The 24794-nt window shown below is 39.2% G+C and overlaps 3 protein-coding genes across 4 annotated transcripts; 1 reads left to right on the top strand and 2 right to left on the bottom strand.

Moving 5' to 3' along the window:
- Positions 1–72: 72 nt before the first annotated feature.
- Positions 73–4125, bottom strand: pin1 (peptidylprolyl cis/trans isomerase, NIMA-interacting 1). The gene is made up of 5 exons (XM_029509312.1): positions 3957–4125; positions 3042–3124; positions 1992–2100; positions 1796–1903; positions 73–943 (listed from the first exon to the last, which is right to left on the bottom strand). Exons 1-5 carry the CDS (start codon positions 4012–4014, stop codon positions 834–836), a joined length of 468 nt encoding a protein of 155 aa, XP_029365172.1. The 5' UTR covers positions 4015–4125; the 3' UTR covers positions 73–833.
- A 111-nt stretch (positions 4126–4236) lies between these two features.
- On the top strand, positions 4237–6631 carry ubl5 (ubiquitin like 5). The gene is made up of 5 exons (XM_029497976.1): positions 4237–4337; positions 4985–5053; positions 5997–6080; positions 6173–6210; positions 6332–6631. The coding sequence occupies exons 2-5, from the start codon at positions 4998–5000 to the stop codon at positions 6373–6375; spliced, it is 222 nt and encodes a 73-aa protein (XP_029353836.1). The 5' UTR covers positions 4237–4337; positions 4985–4997; the 3' UTR covers positions 6376–6631.
- vav1 (vav guanine nucleotide exchange factor 1) lies at positions 6584–23447 on the bottom strand. 2 transcript variants are annotated; one of them, XM_029497891.1, is made up of 29 exons: positions 23196–23447; positions 22692–22787; positions 22486–22602; positions 19988–20104; positions 17479–17537; positions 17004–17069; positions 16467–16575; positions 15452–15547; positions 15267–15335; positions 15068–15171; positions 14874–14973; positions 13830–13925; positions 13645–13713; positions 13465–13551; positions 13294–13379; positions 13060–13195; positions 12858–12967; positions 11774–11875; positions 11580–11674; positions 11470–11492; positions 11302–11338; positions 11130–11146; positions 10314–10379; positions 10017–10048; positions 8955–9065; positions 8152–8239; positions 7883–8012; positions 7210–7361; positions 6584–7129 (listed from the first exon to the last, which is right to left on the bottom strand). In XM_029497891.1, exons 2-29 carry the CDS (start codon positions 22776–22778, stop codon positions 7076–7078), a joined length of 2415 nt encoding a protein of 804 aa, XP_029353751.1. In that variant the 5' UTR covers positions 22779–22787; positions 23196–23447; the 3' UTR covers positions 6584–7075. The 2 variants fall into 2 exon arrangements, with proteins under 2 accessions (XP_029353751.1, XP_029353743.1); XM_029497883.1 differs by having other exon boundaries at positions 6585–7129; positions 11010–11146; positions 23196–23446.
- Between the last annotated feature and the right edge of the window lie 1347 nt (positions 23448–24794).

Raw genomic sequence — 24794 nt, 5'->3', positions numbered from 1 at the left:
TTCATTTTGTTCATAACATAACTCTCGTACTAATTTGTGCTGAGTTCTTACACAGAGGAACTGACCAAAACGTACAAAAAACTGTTTATTGATGGAAGAAGAGCCCCGATGACACAACCGTGTAAGTGTTCATATGAACCTTGATGATTTTAAAAGCTGCAGAGCTGATCGTTAGAACCTGGATGTTTTTTTTCAGCGGTGCCATATTTGCATATCGACAGGGGAAATAAACATGCACTTTTGTAAAGAGGATAATGAAAACAAATTATTCTATGTTTGTGAATACCTGCAAGGGACCCCCCCCCCCCAAAAAAAAAAAATGTAAATCAATCGTTAATGCTAAGACTGTTTGGATCTGAGATTACCGGTGAGGAATACAGACAGAGGAATCTTTGCTTTGGCACACATACTGCAGAAATGGAAAACATACAGTAAATGGTACTTTTGAGGACATGCACATACTAAAACACAAGCTTTTCCAGACGCATTCTCAAACTCGTCATGTGAAACTGTTTCCACAGCGCAGTCACTTCAACAGAGTCACAGGCACTCGTAATTTTATATAACGGCATGGCTACGGTGGGTAAAAGCTTTGAGGTCTTATAGGAACAATCTGTAACGCTCCTTCACGTTCAGTGTAATTAAATTATTCATACACGTTTAACTTTGCTTGAAACAAAATGATCCCCTTTAAAATGATGCAGTTCAGCCCATAAGCTTTGTTTATTGGGTAGTGGGTGTCAATAAAATAAATCACATGACTGGTTGAGTTTTGTGTGTGTGTGTGTGTGTGTGTGTGAGAAGAGGACAGTACAGTGTGTAGCTTCCTCTTTTCAGCCAGTGCGTAGGATGATGTGGACCCCAGAGTCAGTAAAAACAGGACCGCTCATGTCTCCCACTTTCAGAGCAAAAGAAGCATCTTCGAAAGGCTTCTGCATTTGACCTAAAATGTAAAAGCGATGACACACAAAAATTCACAAATTATGTCGTACATTATCATCTCTAGTCTGTGGGTACCTAAATTTCTGCATTTACTTGAAGCAATATTTCGAGTGTTCTCATTTCTACAGGGATTGTCATTCATTTTTTTTCTTTCCTAAATCATTATCAGCTAAATTTTGAGCTGCTGTTGTGTAGAATCTGAATTTTATCACCACAGCGCTGGGAAGTGAGAACAACAGTGCCAGAGGGATTTTTGAAAAGAAATTTAAAAACAGATCAAAACTCTTACTTGGTACGACTTACAATCTACTTTACAACCAAGTGCACACTGTATTAACTTGACCATTGGTACTAATTTACATTACATTATTGATGCTTTCCGACTATCACCAATCCCTGGCCTTTACGTTGCTAATTTAGTTGGAGACTGTAGTTTTTGTAAATAATTTTCATACATGAATAATTCTAATGGTGCTTGAATATTGAGTATTTGTTGGGGACTATTTTCAACTGCAGATTAAGACATATTTATTGCTCCTGCTGGTTGTCATGGCACCAGACAAACAGTGCAGTTACAGTAAGTGCTTTTGGTAAACAATGGCGCTCATTGGCATTATGGAATATGTCATGTCAGGTCTTGTAAAGCGAGATTTAATGTTAGTTTGGGGCCGTCATGGGATTTGTTGGAACCAGAAAAGCATAGTTTGTTTGGACTTATCTTTGTCATGAGTCACTTTGTGACTAATTCATCTGAATTGAAATGCATTTAAACACTTCAGGTTAGATGCATCTCCCTTAGTCCATGGGCACACAGGGGTTGTGTATAATGTGTGTATATGGTGGGTGTGTGTACCTCTGCCAAACAGTCCCAGATCGCCACCGTTTTTAGCTGAGCTGCAGTCGCTAAACTGAGAAGCCAGATTATCAAACTTCTCTCCGGACTTGATCTGCTCTATGTACTCTGCACAGAGAAGAGGAAGAAGCATGATGATAAAAACAAATAGGTCACGCTGGCCTCGCTCCAGCCTTCATCTCTCTGCTTTACTTACTCTGAATGAGTTCCAGGGCCTCGTCTTTAGTTCGTGTGATATTTTGTTCCCGCCACGAGGAAGGGCGCCGTGACTGATTATGCTTCACCAGGAGGTGAGAGCAACGAACCTGAGTGGGTGTCAAACAAACAAACAAACAAACAAACAAAAAAAAAAAAAAAAACAATTTATGAATGTCAAACACCCCAGAAACCAGGAAGGGGCCTATCAACCTAACTTTTGTTAGATAAGTCAGCTTCACTTTTGAATATGCCACCAAGTTTACTAAGTAGCAGCTCATGACTTTGTCACTGTTCATGGAGTAATTATTAATTCTTCTCATTATACACTAATAAGACAAACCTTTGAGTTTCTATTCTTTGCTTTTTAATTAACTCACTGTGAATCACCACATCCTCTTTATTTTAGATTCAAGAAAGTGTTACGACTTTCTACATTTTTGTATATCGCCTTCTGCTGTAAAAGTTCACCTGTGATGAACAGATCAGATCAGGAATGTTAAATATAAATTTAACCTCACGGATTTGTGGAAACGAAAATAAATAAATAAATAAATAAATAAATAAACAAACCACAACTAAATCCATAAAATCTCAATCTCAAAATCTATCCCATTAAGTTATTAACAGAGAGCTCTGGAGGTTCCTATGCAAGACCTTTCAAAAACATCCTAAAGTGGGAGCACTTTATATTACAGACATAAGAAAATACTGCTTACAATGCAGCAACATTTAACTACAAATGTGTGATTTGATCCACGTCATGACATCAGCTTGGTGTTGTATTTCAGCACTTGGGCCCCCATCTGAAAGTGTTGCTTTAATGTCTGTAAACCAATGAGTGCCACATTTCTTGTGGAGTTCAATGTCCTGGAGCTTCATTAAAACTCCTCCACACATCACTAATTTAAATTATCGCATCACATAACTCATTCAGTCCTGTTTTAATGTAGTGATGCACCTTATTGTCTTGAAGGTGATCTGTAATAAAACTGTATTGCCATTTTTTAAATTATTATAATAAATACTTTTAAAATGTACAAATAATAACCTTATCTGGTTCTCCACGGCCATCTCCCACCGGACGCTCCCACTGACTGGCATTGGTAATGTGGTTGAAGTAGTACACTTTTCCTGGAGGGGAAAAAAGACGGAGAAATTATAGTTAAATTAATTGATTTTAAAAAAAAAAACTAAACGGTGGTGGCACTGATAGAAATGAAAAACAGGACAATAAAATATTCATCTCATAAAGTTTTATGCCAAATGTGTAGGAGGCGCATTGATTCAAAACACCACACTGGCATCGGCTGCAACTGATGTCTGTCTTATCACATTAAAACTGACTGAACAAACACCAGTCAGTCATTGTGGGCTTGAAACTCAAGTTTTTATGGCCACATGAGATGTGCAGGTTTTAATTATGGGTAAAAGAGGCAACGTGAGTTGCATGGATTCCTAACTGAGGTATTGTAAATGTTAATGTGTTAGGAAAACCAACTTTTATTTCTCCCAGTCTGCAAACACTCAGCTACATTTAAAGTCACGTTCCTGAGAGGAACAGAATGGATTCTGAATTTACTTTAGGAGATTTGTTTTAAAGACAAGGCTCCTGTCAAACATGTGTTTGTTGTGCTGGTTGTATGTAAAACCTGCCACACAGGTGTGCATGCAGCTCTGCTGTTTGCAGGTAAGGCGCGGATGCAGAATGACATCATGCAGGGCCTTGCAGGATGAATGAGCTGGTGAAACACCTGATCACAGCCGGACATCCCATCTAAGGATAAAAACAGCCACAACACCGAGCTGCTCCGCTTCACTTTCAGCAAACTTATCTTCTTTTCCCGTCGGAGTTCAGCAGTAAACCTTGATGTTGGACATGCTCGCCACTGAGCTAACTTTAATACATATGCCAGTTAGCAAGCAGGCTAACTCATCTAGCCCCCAGTAGATTCCGTTTCATTACCTGAACTGCGGCTCATTCTTTTCTCCCATCCGGACGGTAGATTCTCCTCATCTGCCATTATTAGTATTAGTATTATTACTCTTGTGGGAGTTTATTTAAAATTAATTTCAAAGTAGCTACCGTGTGCTAGGCCGGGCTGCAGCTTGGCAAGTTACAGCACTCAGCGACGTGTTTACGGCACCAGTTGTTGTCAGAGTCAGACCCGCCTCTGACGTCGCTTTCTCTCCTCTAATTGGCTAATATGGACTGCCAATCTCAGGCTTGACATTTGATTGGTCGAGGGCTGAACACGCTAACTGCATAGACTTTACGGCAAACGGGACCGACCGATCCAGAAAATACGAGCTAAAGTGGATTATTTGTTATTTTGTTCGTGTTAAGGTAAGGATGTCACATTTTACAGACTGTAGGGACAAATATAAGCCGATTCTTGATATTTCAAACATTAAAAAGGTTAGTTTATATCATGTGTGTTTTTTTTTTTTTTATATATGACGCGCGCGAAATGCGGCTGTTAGCTAAAGCTAGCTACCCAAAACAACAACTTCCACCTCACATGTGTCTCTGTGTGAATCAACCAAATTAACTCCAACCTAAAACCTACTGCAAGAGTTTTATTACTGACTCTGTTCACATTGTTAAGTCTAAAACAGCACTGCAGTGTGTCTCCCCTTCAAGTTTGGTGAAGCTGTCAGGTGCTGGTTTCTTCATGTGATTGTTTTGGATAATAGTTTTAATAGTGATGTTGTTAAAAAACTGCGTTGCGTTGTGTGCACCGATGTTGGTGTTATTTTTGTCCAAGCCATTCAAAAGGGGAGGGTAACAGAAACATCTGTCTATAACGCAATGCAGATGAACAACACCACAAATTGCAGTCTCTGATATGAGTTTAATAAAAAAACAATTGAAAATACTGAACCTTAAATGGTGATGGAAGTTACTTTAAAAGTGTCCGATTGGACTTGATTAGTTGTTTTTGTGTGTCCCATTTTTTTTTTATTAACCACATGTCACATTTCCTTCACCAGACAGGAAACGACAATGATTGAGGTGGTCTGCAACGATCGTCTTGGCAAGAAAGTCCGAGTCAAGTGCAAGTATCCTTTATCGAAACTGTCCCAAATAATGCTGAGTAATGCATCCTGGTGTGTGGGGAGAACTGGGTCCATGTATCCAAGTTGGTGCCATTTGCAAAGAGCAATCAATGTCATCTACCTTTGACAACACCCAAAGTTAAAATCATGTCCAGGAAATGAAATGGAACATGATTTGCCTTTTTCATGTTAATTTCCATGAATGTGACATCATCCAGGTTACTAATTATTTATTTAGCTTTAGCTTGCAGCTTTTACATCAGTTTAATTTCTGTACCAGTGTTATTAATATAAGATTTTACTTGTTGATATTGTCACCATGTTTTATTCAATAACAGTATGTAGGCGTATTTTTGTCAGTGTCACAGCCATACAAGATGCAGTACTGAAGCTTTCTTTTGTAATCATTTTCACAAATCGCAAAGACCAGGAAAATGCTCGGATGAAATTCATCCACTGATTGGAAAATGATATATTTATGATTTTAAATGTGAGCATGTATATTATTGAAAAGTGAAGACAGTCTGTGGCTGTCATAGTTGAACATCTATACTTGAAGGAATATAGTAAAAACAGAAAAGTGCAGTTATAAAATAGGATTTTAGTTTTGGATACAATTACCTAAAGAATGTCTTTCCTCTTTGTAACAACCTGTTTTCATTACAATATTACAAAGAACTAAGAAAACAAGAGGTTAATCAAATACTAGCCTATGAGCTGCGGCTCTGATTTGGTATCAACAGTCTTGGTCTGCAGTAAAAGACTAATTCGTACATCCATCCAAGATAAACTGACTCTCCAGTTGTATTCAAGTGAGATGAGATGTAACAGGATGATTTCAGCAAACATCCTGTTGTCCTGGCCAAGTTAAATCACATTTAACCGCATGATATTTTCCCCTCCTCCACCCCATCATTGTGCTGCTTCTTTAATCCCCATGTTTCAGCTCTGAGGATACCATTGGAGATCTGAAGAAACTCATCGCTGCCCAAACAGGAACACGATACGATAAGATTGTACTAAAGAAATGGTGAGCTGGCATCTCCCCCAAACGAGATAAAAACAAATGTGTTTCTGACGGTCTTCTCGAAGCAGCTAAATGTTGTTCTTCCACTCCTGCAGGTATACCATATTTAAGGATCACGTAACTCTGGGTGATTGTATCCTTTTTAGAAAGCTTTTCAGCTGCTGTGTTCAGCTCAGACTGCAACAACAGGAGCTCGTCTCCTGATACATTTAAAATTAACACCTAATCTGTCGCCTTAACCACAACCTCTACAGATGAAATCCATGATGGGATGAACCTGGAGTTGTACTACCAGTAGACCTCAGGACCAATGCTACACACGTGCACACATACATACACACAAAAATGGATGCAGTCCCTCACAGGAAACCACCATGATCTGACAACATACCTGAGAGAGCAGGAGCTGTCTCTACACAGCAGAGAGACACACACATGTCATAGATTACAGTTTTAGCATTTAATTATTGACTGCAAACTTATTTGACAGATGTTGTTCTACAAATCTTTTTTTTTTTGATATTTTGGAAGTAAAGCTGATATTTACGTGGTCATTCAAGTCTTTGGTGTTTTCTCGTGTGAGATTGAAGTACTTCCTCATTGTGTTAATCATTGTTAATTACACTGATGTGATTTAAACATTATGCTACACTACTGACACTTTGTTTTTGTTACTTTTTCTTCATGCAGAAGATGTAACTGGTTTGTGAACTGCCCAATCGCGTGTGTGTACACAGGTCACATACAGTGAAGTGAAAACCTACTTTTTATTTTTTGCAGCAGAACAATAACCAAGGTAGTTGTACAAACATAAACCAAGCTGGACCAGGTCAGATGACAAAAAAAAAAAAAAGTTTATTCACATCACTAGACACTCCTAAGATCACAACAGGATCTCTCACACACAGACACACTTGAGCATATGGGTTAATGCAATGGATGGAAGCCAGCTGTCACATGGACTCCATACTAGCTGTTTGGGGCCTCATGGAGCCACATCAGCAGTAGTCTGAGTAGTCCTCTTCCACATAGTTGGCTGGGAAAAGTCCCACCTAGAAGAGATGGGTACAATGCAGGTAAAACAGAAGCAGCATTGTTGTTTTCAATAAGCAGACATCTGTCAGGTCCTTACCCGCCCATACACCTCTCCTCTCCACCACCCACTGTGGCCTTTTTTTGACAGGATCTTGATGGTGTCTCCCTCCCGCAGCGACAGCTCTGTGCGGTCTCTGGCAGAAAAGTCATACCTGGCCCTCGCTACACCGAAACTCTTCATGCTGCCCCCTGCGAAACAGACCACAATAGAGTGTGGACATGCTTAAAAGAACTGTTGTGTCTGAGTTTTTGTTTACAGTTACACCTTCAAGCATTAGTTTAGCATGAAGGTGGGTAACGAAATCTTAATGGTCTTTTTGTTGCTTCTCCTTTTTGCAATTTAACTTTTGTACGGACCAACAAGACATTCTTCATCATCAGTGGCTGTAGGAGGATTTTTAGCTAACGCTGTGGCTCTTAACATGTTAAGTTCACACACCTCCAAGCTGAAAAGTTTTCACTATTTCAGTTTGGTCATTTGTGGTCTTCTGAGGATTAATCCAGCTGACTTTGATAAACCTCCGATGTACCCTCTAGCACCACCATGAGGTTGACATTATCTCAACAGCTATTTGGTGGCATTCATGTCTCTTTAAGTTGATTATTGCAGTTTTTGACCCAATTTTCTGTATTTCTTGCCACACAGACCACACAGACCACACTTTCCTTTAACATAGCTGTACTGAGGCTTGTGTGATGAGATAAACTACCTGATGTTGAGTTCAGCGTGCTGGTCGACGAGTTGCTTTGCTCTGGATGTTTGTAGGGCGTCCGTAGTGTGGTGTCCACATCCTTGAAATACTCCCTCAAGGAGTTCTGCTGGTAAAATTGAATCATGTCCTAACATGGGGCAAAGAGCAGTAACAGGAAGAGAAGAGTGTGAGAACTGGATGAGGTTGATGTCGGCCTGTGTTTGAGAGCAGGAAATTAGGTCAACTGTGTGTTTGTGTGTCAGAGCAAGTGAGAGTGTTAAACGTACAACTAAACCCTTGAATGCTTTCTTGTCATTGATGCGATACAGGCTGTCGGCCGTTGTGATCTTAATGTGTCTGATGTCCATGTTGAACCTGGGAGAGGGAACAGAGAGAGTCATCATGAAGCAAATGCTTTGAGACTGATGACGGTGAAATTAAAGTTTGCACGAACATTACTCAGAGGATGAATGGTGAAGTTTAGTGTTTCATTTGGAAGCTGAACGATGCAGCTTCTCAAAAAAAAAAGGAAAATTTATTCTTATACTTCTGCAATTAATGGGTTTTATACGACAGTGGCTCAGTAAAACATGCACTTAGTTCTGTTTTGAGAGGAAGTGAAACTTGAATTTGAACACATCCAGCAATTTATCTTAGTTGAGGCCATTATTCAACTCGGCAGTTTTAGATTAAGACATCCGGGCTAAAGGTACTTAAATCCCTGCTTTATATATATTTTTTTTTTGATTAATCGGTTAATTTGTAGGTCTGGGATTTTTCAAATTGCTTGAAAATCCGAAGATCTTAATCAGAAAGTTGCTGAGTTCTAACTAATTGATCATATCACATGTTACCCTTAGTTTGCCAGTGACTCGCTCTTAACACGAAAATATGCTTGTTATTTAACATTTCATATAATCAAATTAATAATGTGTTTTTCATTAAGAATTGACATTTAATAGTTTTACCTAAACCATTTCCACCACTTGCAAATCTTCCAATAAAAGAAAATAAACATTTGTCCAATAGAATCAGTACGATGTTCCCAACATCTAACTGCACTTTGGTTGATGACTTGACGAAGGCTTACTTGATGCTGATGGCGAACTCTCCACCATCTTTCTGCCGCACGAGGAAGGTTCCATCTGATCGTGACATCAGCAGGTTCTTGGCGGCAGTTCTGTCCATGTTCCCAGCAAACCTTAAGTCACAGGGAGAAGCGAAACTTTGCTCACTATTGAGTGACTAAGTAGCTTCTAAAAGAGGGTTAGTGGTTTACCTTAACCAGACAAAAGGATATTTTAATTCATCAGCCTCTTTATCAGTAACACTCACACACTTAGAGTTTTAAAAAAGGGGATCCACAAATGATCATATGTGGGTAAAAAGGCTTACAGTAGAAGTCTGAAAGTTTTGGTATTTTCACTTTGCTGACTGCATTAAATATTTATAAGCACAATTGCACTTTAATATAGTAACATTTAAGTGCTAATTGACATACACTATTTGTCTGTGATTCGAACTTCTCATATGAAGGCATGGTTTGCATTATTACATACATATTTTGCCGTATTGTCTGTTAATGCAGCTACAGTTGTGGACGATCGCTTTGATAAGTTTTTACATCCGTTTGAGACAACATTATTGTGCATTGTCATGTTAAAATGTATTTATTAACCGTTGATAAGTGTGTATGAATGCTGGAGGTTTAAAATGTTTCTGCAGCTTCTTTCAAATTAGGGCTAAACAACAGTTTAATTTGGAAAATGAGCTACATATTTGAATTAAAATTGGTGAGTCACTTTGTAGTTTGTGGCTGTTGTTTCATTCCATTGTGTTGTATTTATTAGAGCCACCAGATGGTAGTGAAGTAAGACATTTGCAATCCCTTCACACGAGCCCACTGTTACTGTAGCAAGCTGTTTGGGTCCCCTGGAGTCTGCATGTCATTGTTGTTGCCATGCCAACTAACTAATACTAACACATGGAAAACAATGGTGCAAAGTTGTGTGTCCCATTAGTGTCATGATATGAGTCAATCAAAGCAGCAGCAGCAGTTTTCGAAGTTGGTGGTTCTGTTTTTGTGGCTACTGCTGTCAGCGCTGCTGCAGCTTGGTGGGAATGATTTAAACCAGTTCCTGGTAATACTCACCAGCTGAAGGAGGACAGGTCGGGACTCTGCCTCTGTGAAAAGGTGAAATCACATGCAAGTCAGTCACAATGAAAACGTCTGTGGTCTTGGCCGAAACTGTTTCTAGACCTGCTCATGTTGCTTTAAGAACAGTAAATAGCAGCCAGCTGTACAAGTTGACAACCACAGCTGAACTCAAAAGTTTGTCTGCTGTTGATTTGATCATGCCTGGATCTCTAATGGCAGAAAAGGAAAAATTTCTTTGGAAAAAGAAGATTTGATGACACTTCCAGGTTTGTAGTGACAGAGTGTACTCACCGCGACGTAGGGCTGAACCTTCTGGCAGGGGAACCAACCCATTTGACCTGCAGTCAGGTTTCTTCCCTAAGGGAAGCACAAAACAAATCACAAAGCCACTCTGGGTGGACCGAGCAGTTGATGCAACTAATGAATGAATCAGCACATCAACAGAAATATGCAATTTGAAAACAAACTCGACCCTGAATCAAATTACCCGGATTAAGTTGGTATGGATCAGCAATTTGCACATTTGTAGGCACTTGAAATGAGTTTATCTCAGCGTGAAAGCTTCAATAAATATTGACTCTCCACCACTTTGCTGTTCAACAGATAGATTTTGGTGACAGAGACTTTACATAACTTACATTTTCTCAGATTGGGTAAATAAAGAGCACTTTAGTATTTTCTCTTTTTACTCTTATAATTAAGTAGAATGTAAAATCAACCTGCAGAAACTAAACTTGGTTTAGGTTTCTACTCATCATGCTAAAAATAAAGAAATAAAGAGGCTCTGAGAGATCGAATACATGAGTGAAACCTTAACATGGCCTACATAAAAAGAAATGCACAGGCATTTGGAATAACATTAAAGACAGCTCTGTGCTATTACAACAGTTTATGGCAGTGTAGCAGTGAGCCAGCATTAATACCAGGATCCAGTCATGCATCTGAATTCAATTCAGTCTGTTACTTTACAGAATAGAGATCCCTTACCTCCCACCATGGGAGGTCAGCATCAGCCCGGGTCAGCTCAATGATGTCACCTTTGGACAGATGAAGCGGTTGGCCAAAGCCCACAGGAGGTGGGGGGAGGCCATAGTACTCCTGACATACCTCCATCTTAGGAAATCCTGCAGGATAAAGGAGATGCTCAGGAGGAGAATTCACAGGCAATGAAATGGATCCCATTGGATATTTTGTTTACTCTGCACTTGTTTTGAAGAGTAAGCATGACACTGGAAACTACTAATGTTTTTACTAAATAATTATATCATAAATCCCTTACCAACGGTGGAATGTCCAGAGGACCTCTGTGTTTTACTCTGGAGGAACAAAAGACAAAACTAGTGTTTGTTTGCACAACTAAAATTTTATAAAGGGATATAAAATTCATCATACTCTCCAGGTAAATTATAAAACATATCCACAATGTCAAAGAGGAATGAAATCTTACCTTCTTCATAGTGCCAGTGTGCTCTGTAATTTCAACAGAACAATCAATATAAGAAGTGATAATTATGTTAAACTATGATAATTAATGCTGATTGGAAACTGTGTACAGACCTGAGTTCCGTCCGCAGGCAGGAACTCTGCCCAAACACTCTTTATGTGCAGCCATTTTACAGCGAGTGCAGCGGTAGCCCTGGAAAAAGATCCCTCTATAGAGAACAGATGGAGAGATTCAGCCTCAGCGGGGTTTTTTTATCCTTTTGAAACTGGACTGAAGAGAAGAGAAACAGCTAGTGGTGCGAAAGTACCTCAACAACATTGAGCAGGCTTTGCAGGAAGTGGTTTCCTCGAAACAGTGCATCTGGAAGTCATGGTTGTTGGCGGTGGAGTTCTCTGGACACATATTTGACCTGCAACCATGAAGCACAGCTGTTTTGACTGACTGAGGAACTGGGGAAAGGAGCAACCATAGAGTTGGCTTTCACTTTTACTTGCATGACACAGTGCAGATATGATTGCATATACCATATCATGAAATCATCGATTGATTTCCTTTGGGGTTGAGCAATTGGCTGGATTTCAACATGAAATCCTGAAAGCCGAGATGAAGCGGCTACAACCAAAACCATTTACTTCTGTTTAGCTGCTGGTGTTTTTCATTGTTATTTTTCTAAGAATAGTTTGACATAATCATATATTTGATAAAAAGGCTGAGAATTTAAACCTGCAATAACAGATTTCTTGTGCCAATTTAGGAATATTGGCATCATTACTTTTTCAGTCGGTATGTGAATGTAGTCACAAAGAATATTTACACATCCCACAGAAACAGGGAAATGTTAACATTAATTTGAAGGAATGTTTTTGGTCTACAGGCCAATGTTAAATGAAATATTCCTGGGGAGAACCATTTGAACATGACGCAGCATGTAGCTGCTAAATATTCACCAGTGACCACCGGCCAGCTGCCAGCTAGAGCTTTTTTCTGCCTGCTGTGTCCAGAAATGAGACACAGAAGAAACTGTGTCCCAGTAAACCAACCCCCGCCCAAAAAAAAACAACAACAGCTAAACGGTGCTTTACAGCCTGGGGCTGAGAGACGGGAAGTGCTGAGTTAGGTTTTAATTCTCTGTGGGTTTTTAACCTCATGTGGCCCAGTTCATATCACACATAAACATTTCATAAATTACTATTGTAAAAACAAAGTGATTATAGCAGCTTTAAAGACTTTTGTGAAGGAAATGAGAGTTTGAGAAAAGGGCTTCACCCATTTTTTTCTTGTTTCAGTTTTCTTTAGCTGCATATGATCACTAATTTGACACAAAGAGAAATCTTAGACAAAAATTGTATGCGTGTGTTGTATGTACTGTGCGGCGGTGTGGAAAAACTCACAGGGCCATCTCAAACTGTTCCAGCCATTTCTTCTTCAGTTCTCTGGTTTTGAAGAACAAGTCGTACCCATTCCTCCCATAGACGTCCAGCAGGAGGAACAAGTAGGACCACTGGTCATGCACACACAAAAAACACACACATTAGGTCTTGTAGCTGTGCTAACTGGTATAAGTGCTGCTTCAGATTGTAGGAAGCAACAGACCTTTTTATTGTCCTTCTCTCCTGCTGTTTCATCTCGGATCTGGTAGTGCTGTAGTTCAATGACTTCCTTCAACTCAAAATTCTCTCCACCCTTCTTCTTACATACAAACATGGCTTTATCAAACAAGAATGCATACCTAATAAACAGAAACACACACACACACACACAGCAAAAGGTCACACACTCAATGTTTAACACATGAAAAATCCACAGATACATATAAACAACACACACCTGTCCTGTTTCGATTTTTTCTCCGAGCTGCAGATCTTTAGCTCCCCGTCAATCTTGGGACGACCATAGAGCGCAAGAGACTGAGACTAAAGAGCACAGGAGAGTTTGACATACAACCAGAATAATTAACTGTCAAAAAGAAATATATGACAGTGAAAACTTTTCCCCCACCATGTTTTCTATGGACAACTGGAAGCTGGTGATCTGTCTGATGATCTCATTGTCTCGCTTTACTTCGTTCACACACTGCGCCAAGTCCTGTAAACACAGAAACACGTATGAAGTCAAACAAATTAACTTTGAGATGTAACTCATAAAAATCTTGACATAAACACAAATACACACACTTACTCTCATTGCATCAAGAGCTGTGCGTAGGTTTTCCTTCTCTGCTGGGTCGGTGGTGTGCTTCACCAGTTCCTGCACACACAAACACCCCAGATAAAGATTATAGCTGCTTGGTCAAACCATCTGAGAAAAGATAAGATGTAATCCGATTCAAGAACACACACAGACGCACATGCACAAATGCATACCTGTAACAGCAGGTGATATTTCAGCACCCTCTGCATCGGGACCATAAGCAGATCTCTGAGAGAGAATCGGCCACTATTGGCTCTCTTTGAACACTCCTGTGAGGGAAACAAGAGGAAGTGAACGTTTACAGTAAGTGTGGCAGATTAATTATACACAGAAACAAGAAATCCTCCTGTGGTCTGAGGGTGGACATGCACATTGCACAATGCCCATCATCTAAAAGGTCTGGATTCAACAAAGCTCAGATCACAGATGAAATAGACTCTTCTTATTTTTAAAAGCCATATAAGGAAGAGAAATCATTTTTGAGCCAAATACATTATTAATCGCTTATCAATAAATTTAAATTTTATTATAGGGCTACAGAAATAATTGAATAGTAGGAGCGGCAAACAATAGCAGAACCTTTTATTTATTTTTTTATTTTATATAAATATAAAAAGTGTTGTGCTTATTCATTCCTGTGAAAGCTGCTCTCTCTTCCTGGTTTGTGTTGCGCATGACTCAACGCTGTGCATCTGTTCCTGAAGCTGACTCAGCCCAAAATCACATTCATAAAAGTAGCTTTTCTGGGCTTTGGGAAAGTTATACTAATATTTCTTCTTTATGGTTCAACATTTCTGTAAATAAAAAACCCCAACAAAAACTATAATAAAGGAGCTGTTGTATCAGCCACTGAGCCATCACTGGATGAGGGCGGGGTCACCCTGGACAGGCCGCCAGTCCATCACAGGGCCAACACACAGAGACAGACAGAGACCAACAACCACTCACACTCACACTTTAGGACAATTTAGAGTCACCAATTAATCCAAATATGATGTCTTTGGATGATGGGAGGAAACTGGAGTACCCGGAGGAAAACCACGCAGGCAGGGAGAGAACATGCTAAAAGCTACTTAAAGACAATGAAGTAACTAAAAGCCACAAGTACACAATCACTCACTCACTGGTGTCCCACTGGTGGGAAATTCTGCCTGAAACTCTCCAAAACATTGTTGCACCCACATCAGAACAAACTACATATCACACATCTTCCTCACCTCCAGTTTCATCCTGATATCCTCCCTCATGGTTGAAAGTTTGTCCAGGTGTTTTGTTGCTGTTTCCACCTGACTACAGTATTGACCGTACAGGAGGAGCCTGAGAGGGTTGAGAATACAAAAACATACAATACACATGTATCTCCTCTGTTGGTTTATGACAAATAAAATGTGTGTGTGTGTGTGTTATGTACCTCTCTTTGTAGTTCAGAAACACCTGGTAGAGATTCTTTGCTCCATAACTTAGGATAGAGCTCCGTACCTCCTCCAGCAAACCACGATGTGTGTTGGCTAAATCCTACACACACATACACACAAAATATATATACAGCACTAAATGATGACATTAAATCTGTCTGCAAGGCCAGAAGTGTCCACCATCTCTCTTTGTACCTCTATGTTGATGAAGATACTCTCAATGTCTTGATCCTGCAGGAACCTTTCAAGAGGTTTCATAAAGTGCTGCTCAAAGGAGAAGGAATGTTTGTTATTTCATCTTTAAAGCCCATTTGCATGGTTTGTCTATATATGATCTGCATGTTAGACCTTCCTTGGCCAGCCTGAAGATGTGTGCTCACCTGTAATATAGATTCCAGTGTATCTGTGTATTTCTCTTCTGTCTGTCTGATCTCCTGCAGGCAGCACTCTCTTTTGTCTATGCCTGTCTTCTGTTGCTGCATAAACGCACACACACAAACCGTGACATTCATTTATCTCGATCATCACAAACACGGTTTGTCACACTGGAATGAGCTTGTGTGTTGCAGCTGAACATTGATGTCATTCCTTTCAGACCAATCTTTGTCTCTTCAATCGTTGTCTTCCTTTCTCTGTATTACATTTCTTTTACTGATGAAATTATTTGTCCGCATCTTCGGCTTCTGTCATGAAACTTATTTCTGCTGCTTCAAACAGTTAAGTGCATTTTTGCCACTCACTCTCACAAGTCTTCATTTACACCAGCCTTCACAGAGAATAATGTATCTGGGTTGCACTTAGACAATTCCACAGACTGCTATCTGCAGACAGAGATGTGTTGCAAAAATCTCTACACAGCTCTGAGTGGTTTCAGAACTGAGGGTCTTCACACTCAGAAAGTTACGAAATTATGTCTCAGGATGATTAATAGTGAAGGTACACTTAAAGTTAATGTATGCTTTCCACTACGGAAAATTAAGATCCTTTATCCGGGCTGTAAAACTTCAAATAAGAAAAATAATTGTAAGAATGGGCAGCAAAAACAGCCAAAACCTTTGTGAGTTTACGAGTTCAGAATTTTTGGAAATGTAAGCCTTTTTTCATTACTAATTAGAGCCAACTTAATATTTGAGAGTTTTGGCTCCCTTTATTGTTTTTATATTAGATTTGATTTTTTCCACAGTAATGCATCACAAAAGAAGACAACTGAGGCTCTGTAAACTGCTGCCATTAGTATTCAACATTTTCAAATTATTCCTTGCCTACAGTGAGAAAATTGTTTGGTGGTGTTCAAGTCAAAAAGGCAACAAATGGTTTATACGCGCAAAGGACAGAACTTCACAGCTTGTCTCAACCTTCCTTTCAGTTTGAGGGATGACGCTTTCAACTACTCACAGCTTCAGGTTGTTCATCTGTCCTCATCAAGTCCTCATAAATGTCATCTCCTTCTTTTTCCTCATCCTCCACAAAGTCATAAAGGTCATCATCCTCATCCACTGTGTCACTGATACACATAATGCACAAACACACACACAACAGGACAAATGGACAAAAATATGTAAGAAATCGAGAAATGATTAGATCAAAAAAATCATTTTGTGCTAGAATTTGTCCAACATAATTTATTCAGATATTCATTTGCATTTCACTTGACTCAGGATTTGTCAGCATGTAGTGGTTTGTGTTTTTGCGAGCTCCTTGCAGAAGTAATGAACAAACATTAGAAGTGGCCACGCCGCACTGGAGAGGATAAACCTCTGGTATAACCATGTGTGGTTACAGACCAAAAAAAGAGTTGAAGATTGAGCAATCATCTATTTTGTTTTATGATAGAATTAAAAAATAACAACAAAAGCAACAAAACCCCCCCCACAGTTTTCACACGTTTTCTCATAAGTTTAGAATGACAACATTTTTGAAAAAATTGCTCACTCTATTTGGTCGGAAAGGCCGCTGTAGATCTCATCATCAGGAGCGCATCCCTCTAAAGGAAAAGGCCTAGAGGAGAAAATCTCATGTTATATTACTTCTATCACATGGTTCCCGCCTTTAGCATTGAAGCAGTACCTGAAGACAAGCCTATAAATCAGCTGCAGGCAAAGTTAAGTATTTGAACTGTGCTTGTTGGATGTCCATTTGTAGAGGCTGCTATGTAAACAGATAAGGAATGACAATATAATAAAATGTAATGGAAACAAATGACTTAATGGAATAGGGTTTAATCAATAAATACTTTAATAAAGTATATATCAGTTAAAGTGTCCATATCTGTTACACTACATTATATTGTATTATAAATAATAATTTTTTGAACTATAATATGTATTTAGTGTTGAAAATGCTAAATATGAGGTATTAAAGAAAACTGCATTAACCACTTGTGCAACAAAGGAAGGAAATGACTTACTGGAGCCCTTTGTGTAGCGCAATGGATGAATGAGACAGGATGGACAAAGTGTCTATAACCTGTCACACAGACAGAAGGGTATGAATTAGTATGTTTGTGCAGACTGAGATGGGGACTGCTGTTCATCTTCATCTTTAATGCTGAGTAATTTTCTTCCTTCGCTGTTTTTGTTTTACTTCAAACTGCAGTATCGTGATGAATGATCATAGTTAACCAATTTCTGCAGAAATGGGATCAGACATAAGCTCCAAGTTGTTACACTGCACTTGAAATGAAATCTTTTCTTTCAGATTAAGCAACAACACCTCTCAGTGAGCTCTAATTGTCTACCTATATCATTAAGTGTAACCTTTTAGATCCATGTAACAAAGAGAATCATGGATTTTTTTTTTAAAGCTTTGTTATTTACCATTCATCATCATTTGTCCTCCTCAAACGTCACCTTGAATTTCCACTCCAATAGAGACATCGTCTACGTTAAAATCCTACATTTCTTGCCAAAGTACTTGTTTGCTTGCAGCAATGTAAAATAAACTGCCAAAGGAGAGACTAAATGTCAGTCAATACTGCTGCAATAATTTTGTCTTCTAGCTTCACAGAGAACAGACACAGACAGAGAAAGGAAGAAAATGCAACAAGAAGTGAAAGTCTGCAGGAGAAGTTTCAAGAAAAAAATGTCTGAATGGACTGATTTACAGAAGCAGTTTGACTATAACTTTTGGGAAATGTGCGAATGAGTTTTTTGGCAGAGAGGTGGATGAAAGAATTGATAGCATTCTCCAGCCACTGAATATGTCATCTGAGCTTAGAAACATGAGTAAAAGCGAGCTGAAACCACCTGAAGGAAACACCTTACAGGTCCACCGAATATTTCAAATGGTGAAATTAAAATATCTCAAAATGAATGCCCATTAGTGTGTTACTTCAGCCTAGTCCGACTAATCATCTTACAGTACCATTGTGTTATTTGTGTTGCCCTTTGGGGAGGCCAGCTCCAAACAAAGACTATATCAACATACCACTACAACAATAATAGAGTCTAATAACTAGTTACAGGCATGTTTCATGAGTCTGAGTATGACTGCAGGACTTTTACTTATAATGAGGGTGCTTTCAATGTGTTTTTACTAATATACATTCATGTATTGAATATTTCCCCCACCACGACACACCATTACTTAATTTACAGATTATACCAAGCACAAGCATTTCCTGCATTTTGCTGTTCTGCATGAGTGAGTGAAAGCAACGAAGTGAAACAAGAAGCCCAGCGACAGGAGCGCAGTGTAACTAAAGAAACTGTGAAAAAAGACCCAACAGGGGGGCTCAGGGTTCCACCTACAGTTGACTCATTTCTTTCATACATACAGTGCTACTTCTTTTCTTGTACACAGAAAAGCGCTGTGGCTGCACTGCGTTGAAAGTGAAAGAGAACTCTCAAATTCTGAATTCATGTGCTAACTGAGCAACTTCAATTAGAAAATCACCATGATACTTCCTGTTGGGGATATGTGGGTGTCTGCAAACTGCAGTGTTTCTTCTCACCTCTACCATAATGACTGCTGTATGAGCGCACAAAGTGTTTCCTTAGCACTGGGGTCATTAGCACTGCAATTATTTAGACTCATACAGTGGTGCTTGAAAGTTCATTAACATTTTTCAGCATAAATAACACACAGGTCCTGAATGCCTTCCCGAAATTTAACCCAATCTAGAGAGTGATGTGATGATTAATTATTTATTTATTAAGGAAAATTATGACATGAACCTCTAGGATAAGTAAGTGAGGTGTTTTGATTCAATATACCCAAAGAGTAAAGCAGCTGTCAAATTCTGATCTTCACAGCATGTTTGTACTTGTACAAGTGTATTATGATATGAAAAAAAGGAAGTTCCTTAAAAACACAGAAAAAGACTTGCTGTTACGGGAGTTTGGGTTACAACGATCCACAGTCAAACAGACCGTGTGCAATTAGAGGAATTTCATGACCAATGTTACCTTCCCCAAGGGTGGTTGAGCAGCAAGGAGCTCTACAAAAGCTTGGTGCATAATATTCTGCAAGGTTACAAAAGAACCCAAGTTCTTAGCAACTTAGCAATGTGAGCAGGATGGCAGAGAAGAAAGCCACTGCTTTTCAAAAGAGAAAAAGAAAAAAGAAGAAGAAGAAAAAAAGGAAAAATAAAAGAACCCAAAAAACATTTCTACCTGTCTGCACATTGCTCAAGTTCAGTATCACGACTGTAACCTGCATCTTTGCTTTCTCTGATGGAACAATAGTTTCTGAATTACAGAATTTCAGAACATGTATCAAATACATCGAGTTATCTATCAAATTATACAATTATCAAATGTTTTAATCTAAATTGTTTCATCATTTTCTCTTTATCTATTTTTAATGGCCTGAAACGATTCAGGGAAGAGTCGTGCAGAAAGACAGAAAATTATAAAGGGTTCATAAACTTTTATGGCAGGTACACAGACAGTTAGGTGGGCGTGTTGAGTTGGTACCTTTGCAAAATCCCGGACATCAAACAGGTCAAAGGCCTCAAACAGATCACTCTTCTTAAGATAAAATTTCTCTTGGCAAACTCCTAGGAAGGTCCGGATGTTCTTTAGGCACAGAAACTGAAAACAAATAGAGACAAATATTTCTTTACTTTACTGGTGAAATGGTTTATCAATTAAATCTATTCATTCATTCATATAGTCCAACATCACAAATTTGCCTCAGAGGACATTCCGTCCAACACATAGCTTCCTCCGTCCATTAGAGCCTGGACTGTGATGTGGAAAAAGCCCTTCAGTCGATGAGTTTATCGATAGATGTTCATTTAAAATTGTGATTAGTACATTTTATTCTTGCAGTGCCTCACAAGTAAGAATTTGCGTTTATTCTCTGTTGACCGTTTAAGCGTGATAAATGGAAGAATTAGCAATACACATTAATTGTCGTCATTATTGTGTCATTACTAAATGTTTATCCAAATGATTGGTTAAAGATAAATGACAGACAGGCAACACCATTGAAATGCACATTTTAAGCACGACACAGCACAGAACTTAGCAACAGAAGCAACTAAATATCTGAAAGAATAAAGGTGGGATTACAAATACAAGTACAGCACTTAATAAACAACACCCAGCAGCCCAGGTTTCAGAAAGATTTGACAGACATTGTTGAGCATATTTGATCAAAGCATATTGTTAAAAAATCATCCTGGCTCTGCTGTTCATCAACTGAGAAAACTTCTAAGTCTCTAGAACGACCTCATGCACATAACCACACTAATAGTTGTACGAATATCAAAGTGTATCTAAATGCTAATCAGCCACATGAACCACATGAGCAGTGATACACTGAGGCAGTGACACCTGATGCTAAAAGGAAAAGCAAGAAACGTGGAATCATTAAACTAAAACTTAACGACAGAAGAAACCACAGAAACATGGTGGTCAGACATATGCAGTTTACATAACTTCCTGAACCAACTCCTCCCTCTCCACCCCCCCCTCATCTCTCTCTCTCTCTCTCTCTCTCTCTCTCTCTCTCCCTCCCTGTATGTCTGTCTGCTCAGCAGTGGGAAATGCGGAACGCTAATTTGAGAAAAGGGGAAATGTTGAGTTCTGACTGATACTGCTTTACTTCACATCACTCTGTCAGGAGTTTATGTTAGCACACAGATGTACATCTGTCCTTGCAACAGAAACTCACGGTGTAGAAAACCTTATTGCAAGAGAACGGGGATGCTCCTCTGCTTTTACAATGTCACCAAATGTGCGTACACGTCAGAGTGGACTCCTGTCTTCTGTTAATCACGGCTGTTTCTTAACTACCTGTTGACCTCATAGGATTTCCCAGTTTTACATGTTGATGCACGCGCGCGCACACACACACACACACACACACACAGTTGCCTGAAGAATTTCTGCTAAACCATGTGACAGCCTCTTACTTTGTCACTCTCACACTGTCACTCTCACTGTATCATATTTCGTCCCAAACCTTCCTTCTAATTCTCTCTTTCCATTCAGAGATGACCCACTTTCTTTGTTTCTCTTTTAATTCCTCCTCTGTGTATTGTGAGGCTAGTGCGTTCTCTTGAAAATAGGAGTCAGCGTGATTGAGAGAAGGTGTGATCGCAGCTGCAAGACACTTGGTTTTAGTTTGGAACTGGGGGATTTTTTCAGAAAAAGCTAGTTTGCCAATTTAGAAAACAAATGTATTCATGTTCTTGAAGTTTTCCATGTCCTTTGTTTGGTAAATATGAAACTACTAAGAGGAGGCAGTTAGCTTAGGTTGACGCAAGGCAGTGCCGAATTAGGTTAACATACTCTGGATCTGCCCAACGGCTCAAAATCTAAATCTCACAAATTAACATTTAATATTTCAAATGTTCTATTCTGTACAAAAAAGAAATATGAGCACTGTGTACAAGTCTGAACGTTGAGCTGGCTGCAGCTTCATCTTTAATGATACACATGAGAATGTTTTCTTTTTTTCCTTAGCTAATTCTTGGCAAGAAATTGAATAAGGGTTATTTTCGAAAATGTATAAAACAATTTCTATAAAATCTTAATATGGTACTTTTGAGCATTTCCTCACTGATTCCTTTGCTTAATTAAAAAGGAGGTTTTGCAGATGTTGCAAAAGTACAAAGCAAGAAATTTCAGTCTTATCACATAATGTTTTCAGATTGCGCATTGAGTCCTAAATGTGTAAAAATGGACAAAGCAGATTGGCGGTGATGTCATTTCAACACACGTCTCAAACTAATCGGCCTTTCCCTGATTCCGGTGCTTATTGGATCTTGACACTGGTAACACAGATTCCTACAAAACTCATGAAACAAGTTGATCTTTTGGGGAAAAGATCAGCAGATATAGATCACAGCATTTTCCTATCAGGCTGTCCCCAGGCTTCAGTGCTGCCTGCTGGTCGCTAAGGAAATGTCCTATGGAAATGGAGCAGGAAAACGTTTGTGTTTGTGTGTGTGTGTGTGTGTTACCTGGGACATCTGTGGACGCAGGTTGATCTCTCTCAGGTTGACTGCCTGTGGCAGAAGATTGTTGAGCAGTTGGCAAAGTAGCACGCCATCTCTCAGGGCCTGAGCCAGGTCACACACCTTTCATTGTACAGACAGAAGGAAGTTTAGTAATCGATACATGATGTGTACATGAAGCTTTGTGCGTCAACACGACACAACAGATTTACCTGTGCACCTTCCCATGTAACGCGATGATTCTCGGGAAGGACTCTGCAGTCTATCAGCCAGATCGCACACTGCCGCCACAACTCCATCTTTGTTTTCTGAATAAGAGACAGAAAGATGAACAAAAAGAAAGAAGCAAAAAAGTGTTGACATTTTTAAATCCTGTGTCAATTTCACACTGAATAGAAATATGAAACATTCACTGTATGAATTTACACATACAAAGCAGCCTGAAGGCAACTTCTCTGGACTGTTACCCAAATGAATTAGCTCTGAATCTCACTTTGTCCCAGTTTAACCTCCTCCAGTCAAACTATCCTCTTTTTTTTTGTAAATTAGTCTGACAATTAAACATTATCAAGTCAGTCTGAGATTAATTCAGCAGCGTGTGAGTCACTTTTGTTACACTGAGCAGTTCTTCAGAAATACTGCAGAACCCCTGTCAAATAAAAGACTCTCTAACTGAATATCTGTTTCAAAAGTGTGATATTAGACCTAGGTCTCACCTTTAGTAGCTTCTCTCGGCAGTTTGGTGTCTTTGTTCTCGATGTTCACCTTCCTTTCATTATCTCATTTTCAGACTTCGGTGCTCTTGCTCTGTCTTTCTTCCGTGGTGGGTGTTCTGCAGAGCTGCACTGTGTTGAAGGCTTTTAACTTCATCCCGCAACTTCCTTTTTCCTCTGACGCACCCTCACACAGTCGCAATGATACTCACAGATGCACGCACGCACACACACGTGCATACACAAAAGCCCGCTTTGCTGCTGTTGCTGCTGCCGCTGCTGCCATGAGTGAAAAACTGATGAAACAGAGTAAGCACTGGAAGTGAAATAGTAAATCTGCACAACACACACAAGCAGATATGGATAGTTATGCATGTGCATGTGTGTGTGGGTGAACACTGTAAATCACTAAACTTAAAACGTTTACTGTCAATGAGTTGCACAAATAATTAGTTTCGTGTTGTAAGATTGGTAACAGGAGTACATCAGACACAAAACAAAAAAAAGACACAATAGTAGAATTGAATTATTCATGTAAAGTGTTGTTCTTTTTATAACTCATGGGCAACAATATTTAACCAATTAAATTGAGACTGGTCATTTATTCGTCATTGACCCAAGTCATGATATCTGCTGTACCATGACTTGGGTGCAATAAGCGTTTCCATTGCAACTGTGTGAAATATCGCTTTGTCAAATGATCAGAAAACCCACCCAAGGGGAATATCTACATTTTTGTAATGACATTTCAGTTTTTATCCCCAGACTTAAAGCCTTTCAATCGTTAATTTTTAACTGCACTATTTTGATTTGCGCATTAAGCCGATTCAAGGAGGAGAAAGCACTGGGCGGAAGCAGATTGCAAAGGTAATATGCAAAAGAAGTATCAAGACAAGAGTTTTATCCACTTTTGATTAAAGCCTGCACAGCAGCTTTAGAAGATATTAGAGTAATATATTCACATCGAACTGAACAACTCACATTAAAATTTGCTCCCAGAAAGCTGAAGGGCAGAGAGACAGACTGCTGTCATAATGTCACTGAATGATAAATCATGGAGCTGCTTCATGAATATTAAACAGCTGATCAGACACTTACAGCACCCAGAGGTGATTTACTGGCATGTGAACGCATTTTTGGATTCACAACTAGGAATCCCTGCAGTCGAAAATTATTCAAAACAAAACAAACAAACAAACAAACAAAAAACCTGTTTATATAGTCACTTGTTTGACATCAGTGATTCAATTCATCACACTCTGAAGTACAACAAAGTTGGAAAGTGGTCGAATCATAAGCCCCAGCCCTTGACCTTGTTGCCCCAATCCTGCACGAAGCACTATGAATTCTATCAAACTATTATCAGATGAAGATGAGTCTTTACCCACCAACAACAACTTAACTTAATTGCAGGAAATTTGGCTGTACGTGCTTGCTAATGGGAAGCACTGGAACCATTTTTCACAGATGTCTTGAAGGGATATTTTAGGTCCATAGATTTGGTGGAGTTTCAAGAGAGCAGTGAAAAAAAAGAAAAAAGTGGCAGCAGAGGAAGATGCAGCCTGACCTTTCGTCAACAGAATGGATCAAACTCCTGAGTTA

This window comes from Echeneis naucrates, chromosome 1 (genome assembly GCF_900963305.1).
Source record: "Echeneis naucrates chromosome 1, fEcheNa1.1, whole genome shotgun sequence".
Taxonomy (NCBI): Eukaryota; Metazoa; Chordata; class Actinopteri; order Carangiformes; family Echeneidae; genus Echeneis; species Echeneis naucrates.
Note: the sequence above shows the minus strand (reverse complement) of the source record. Positions and strands in the feature narration are given on the sequence as shown.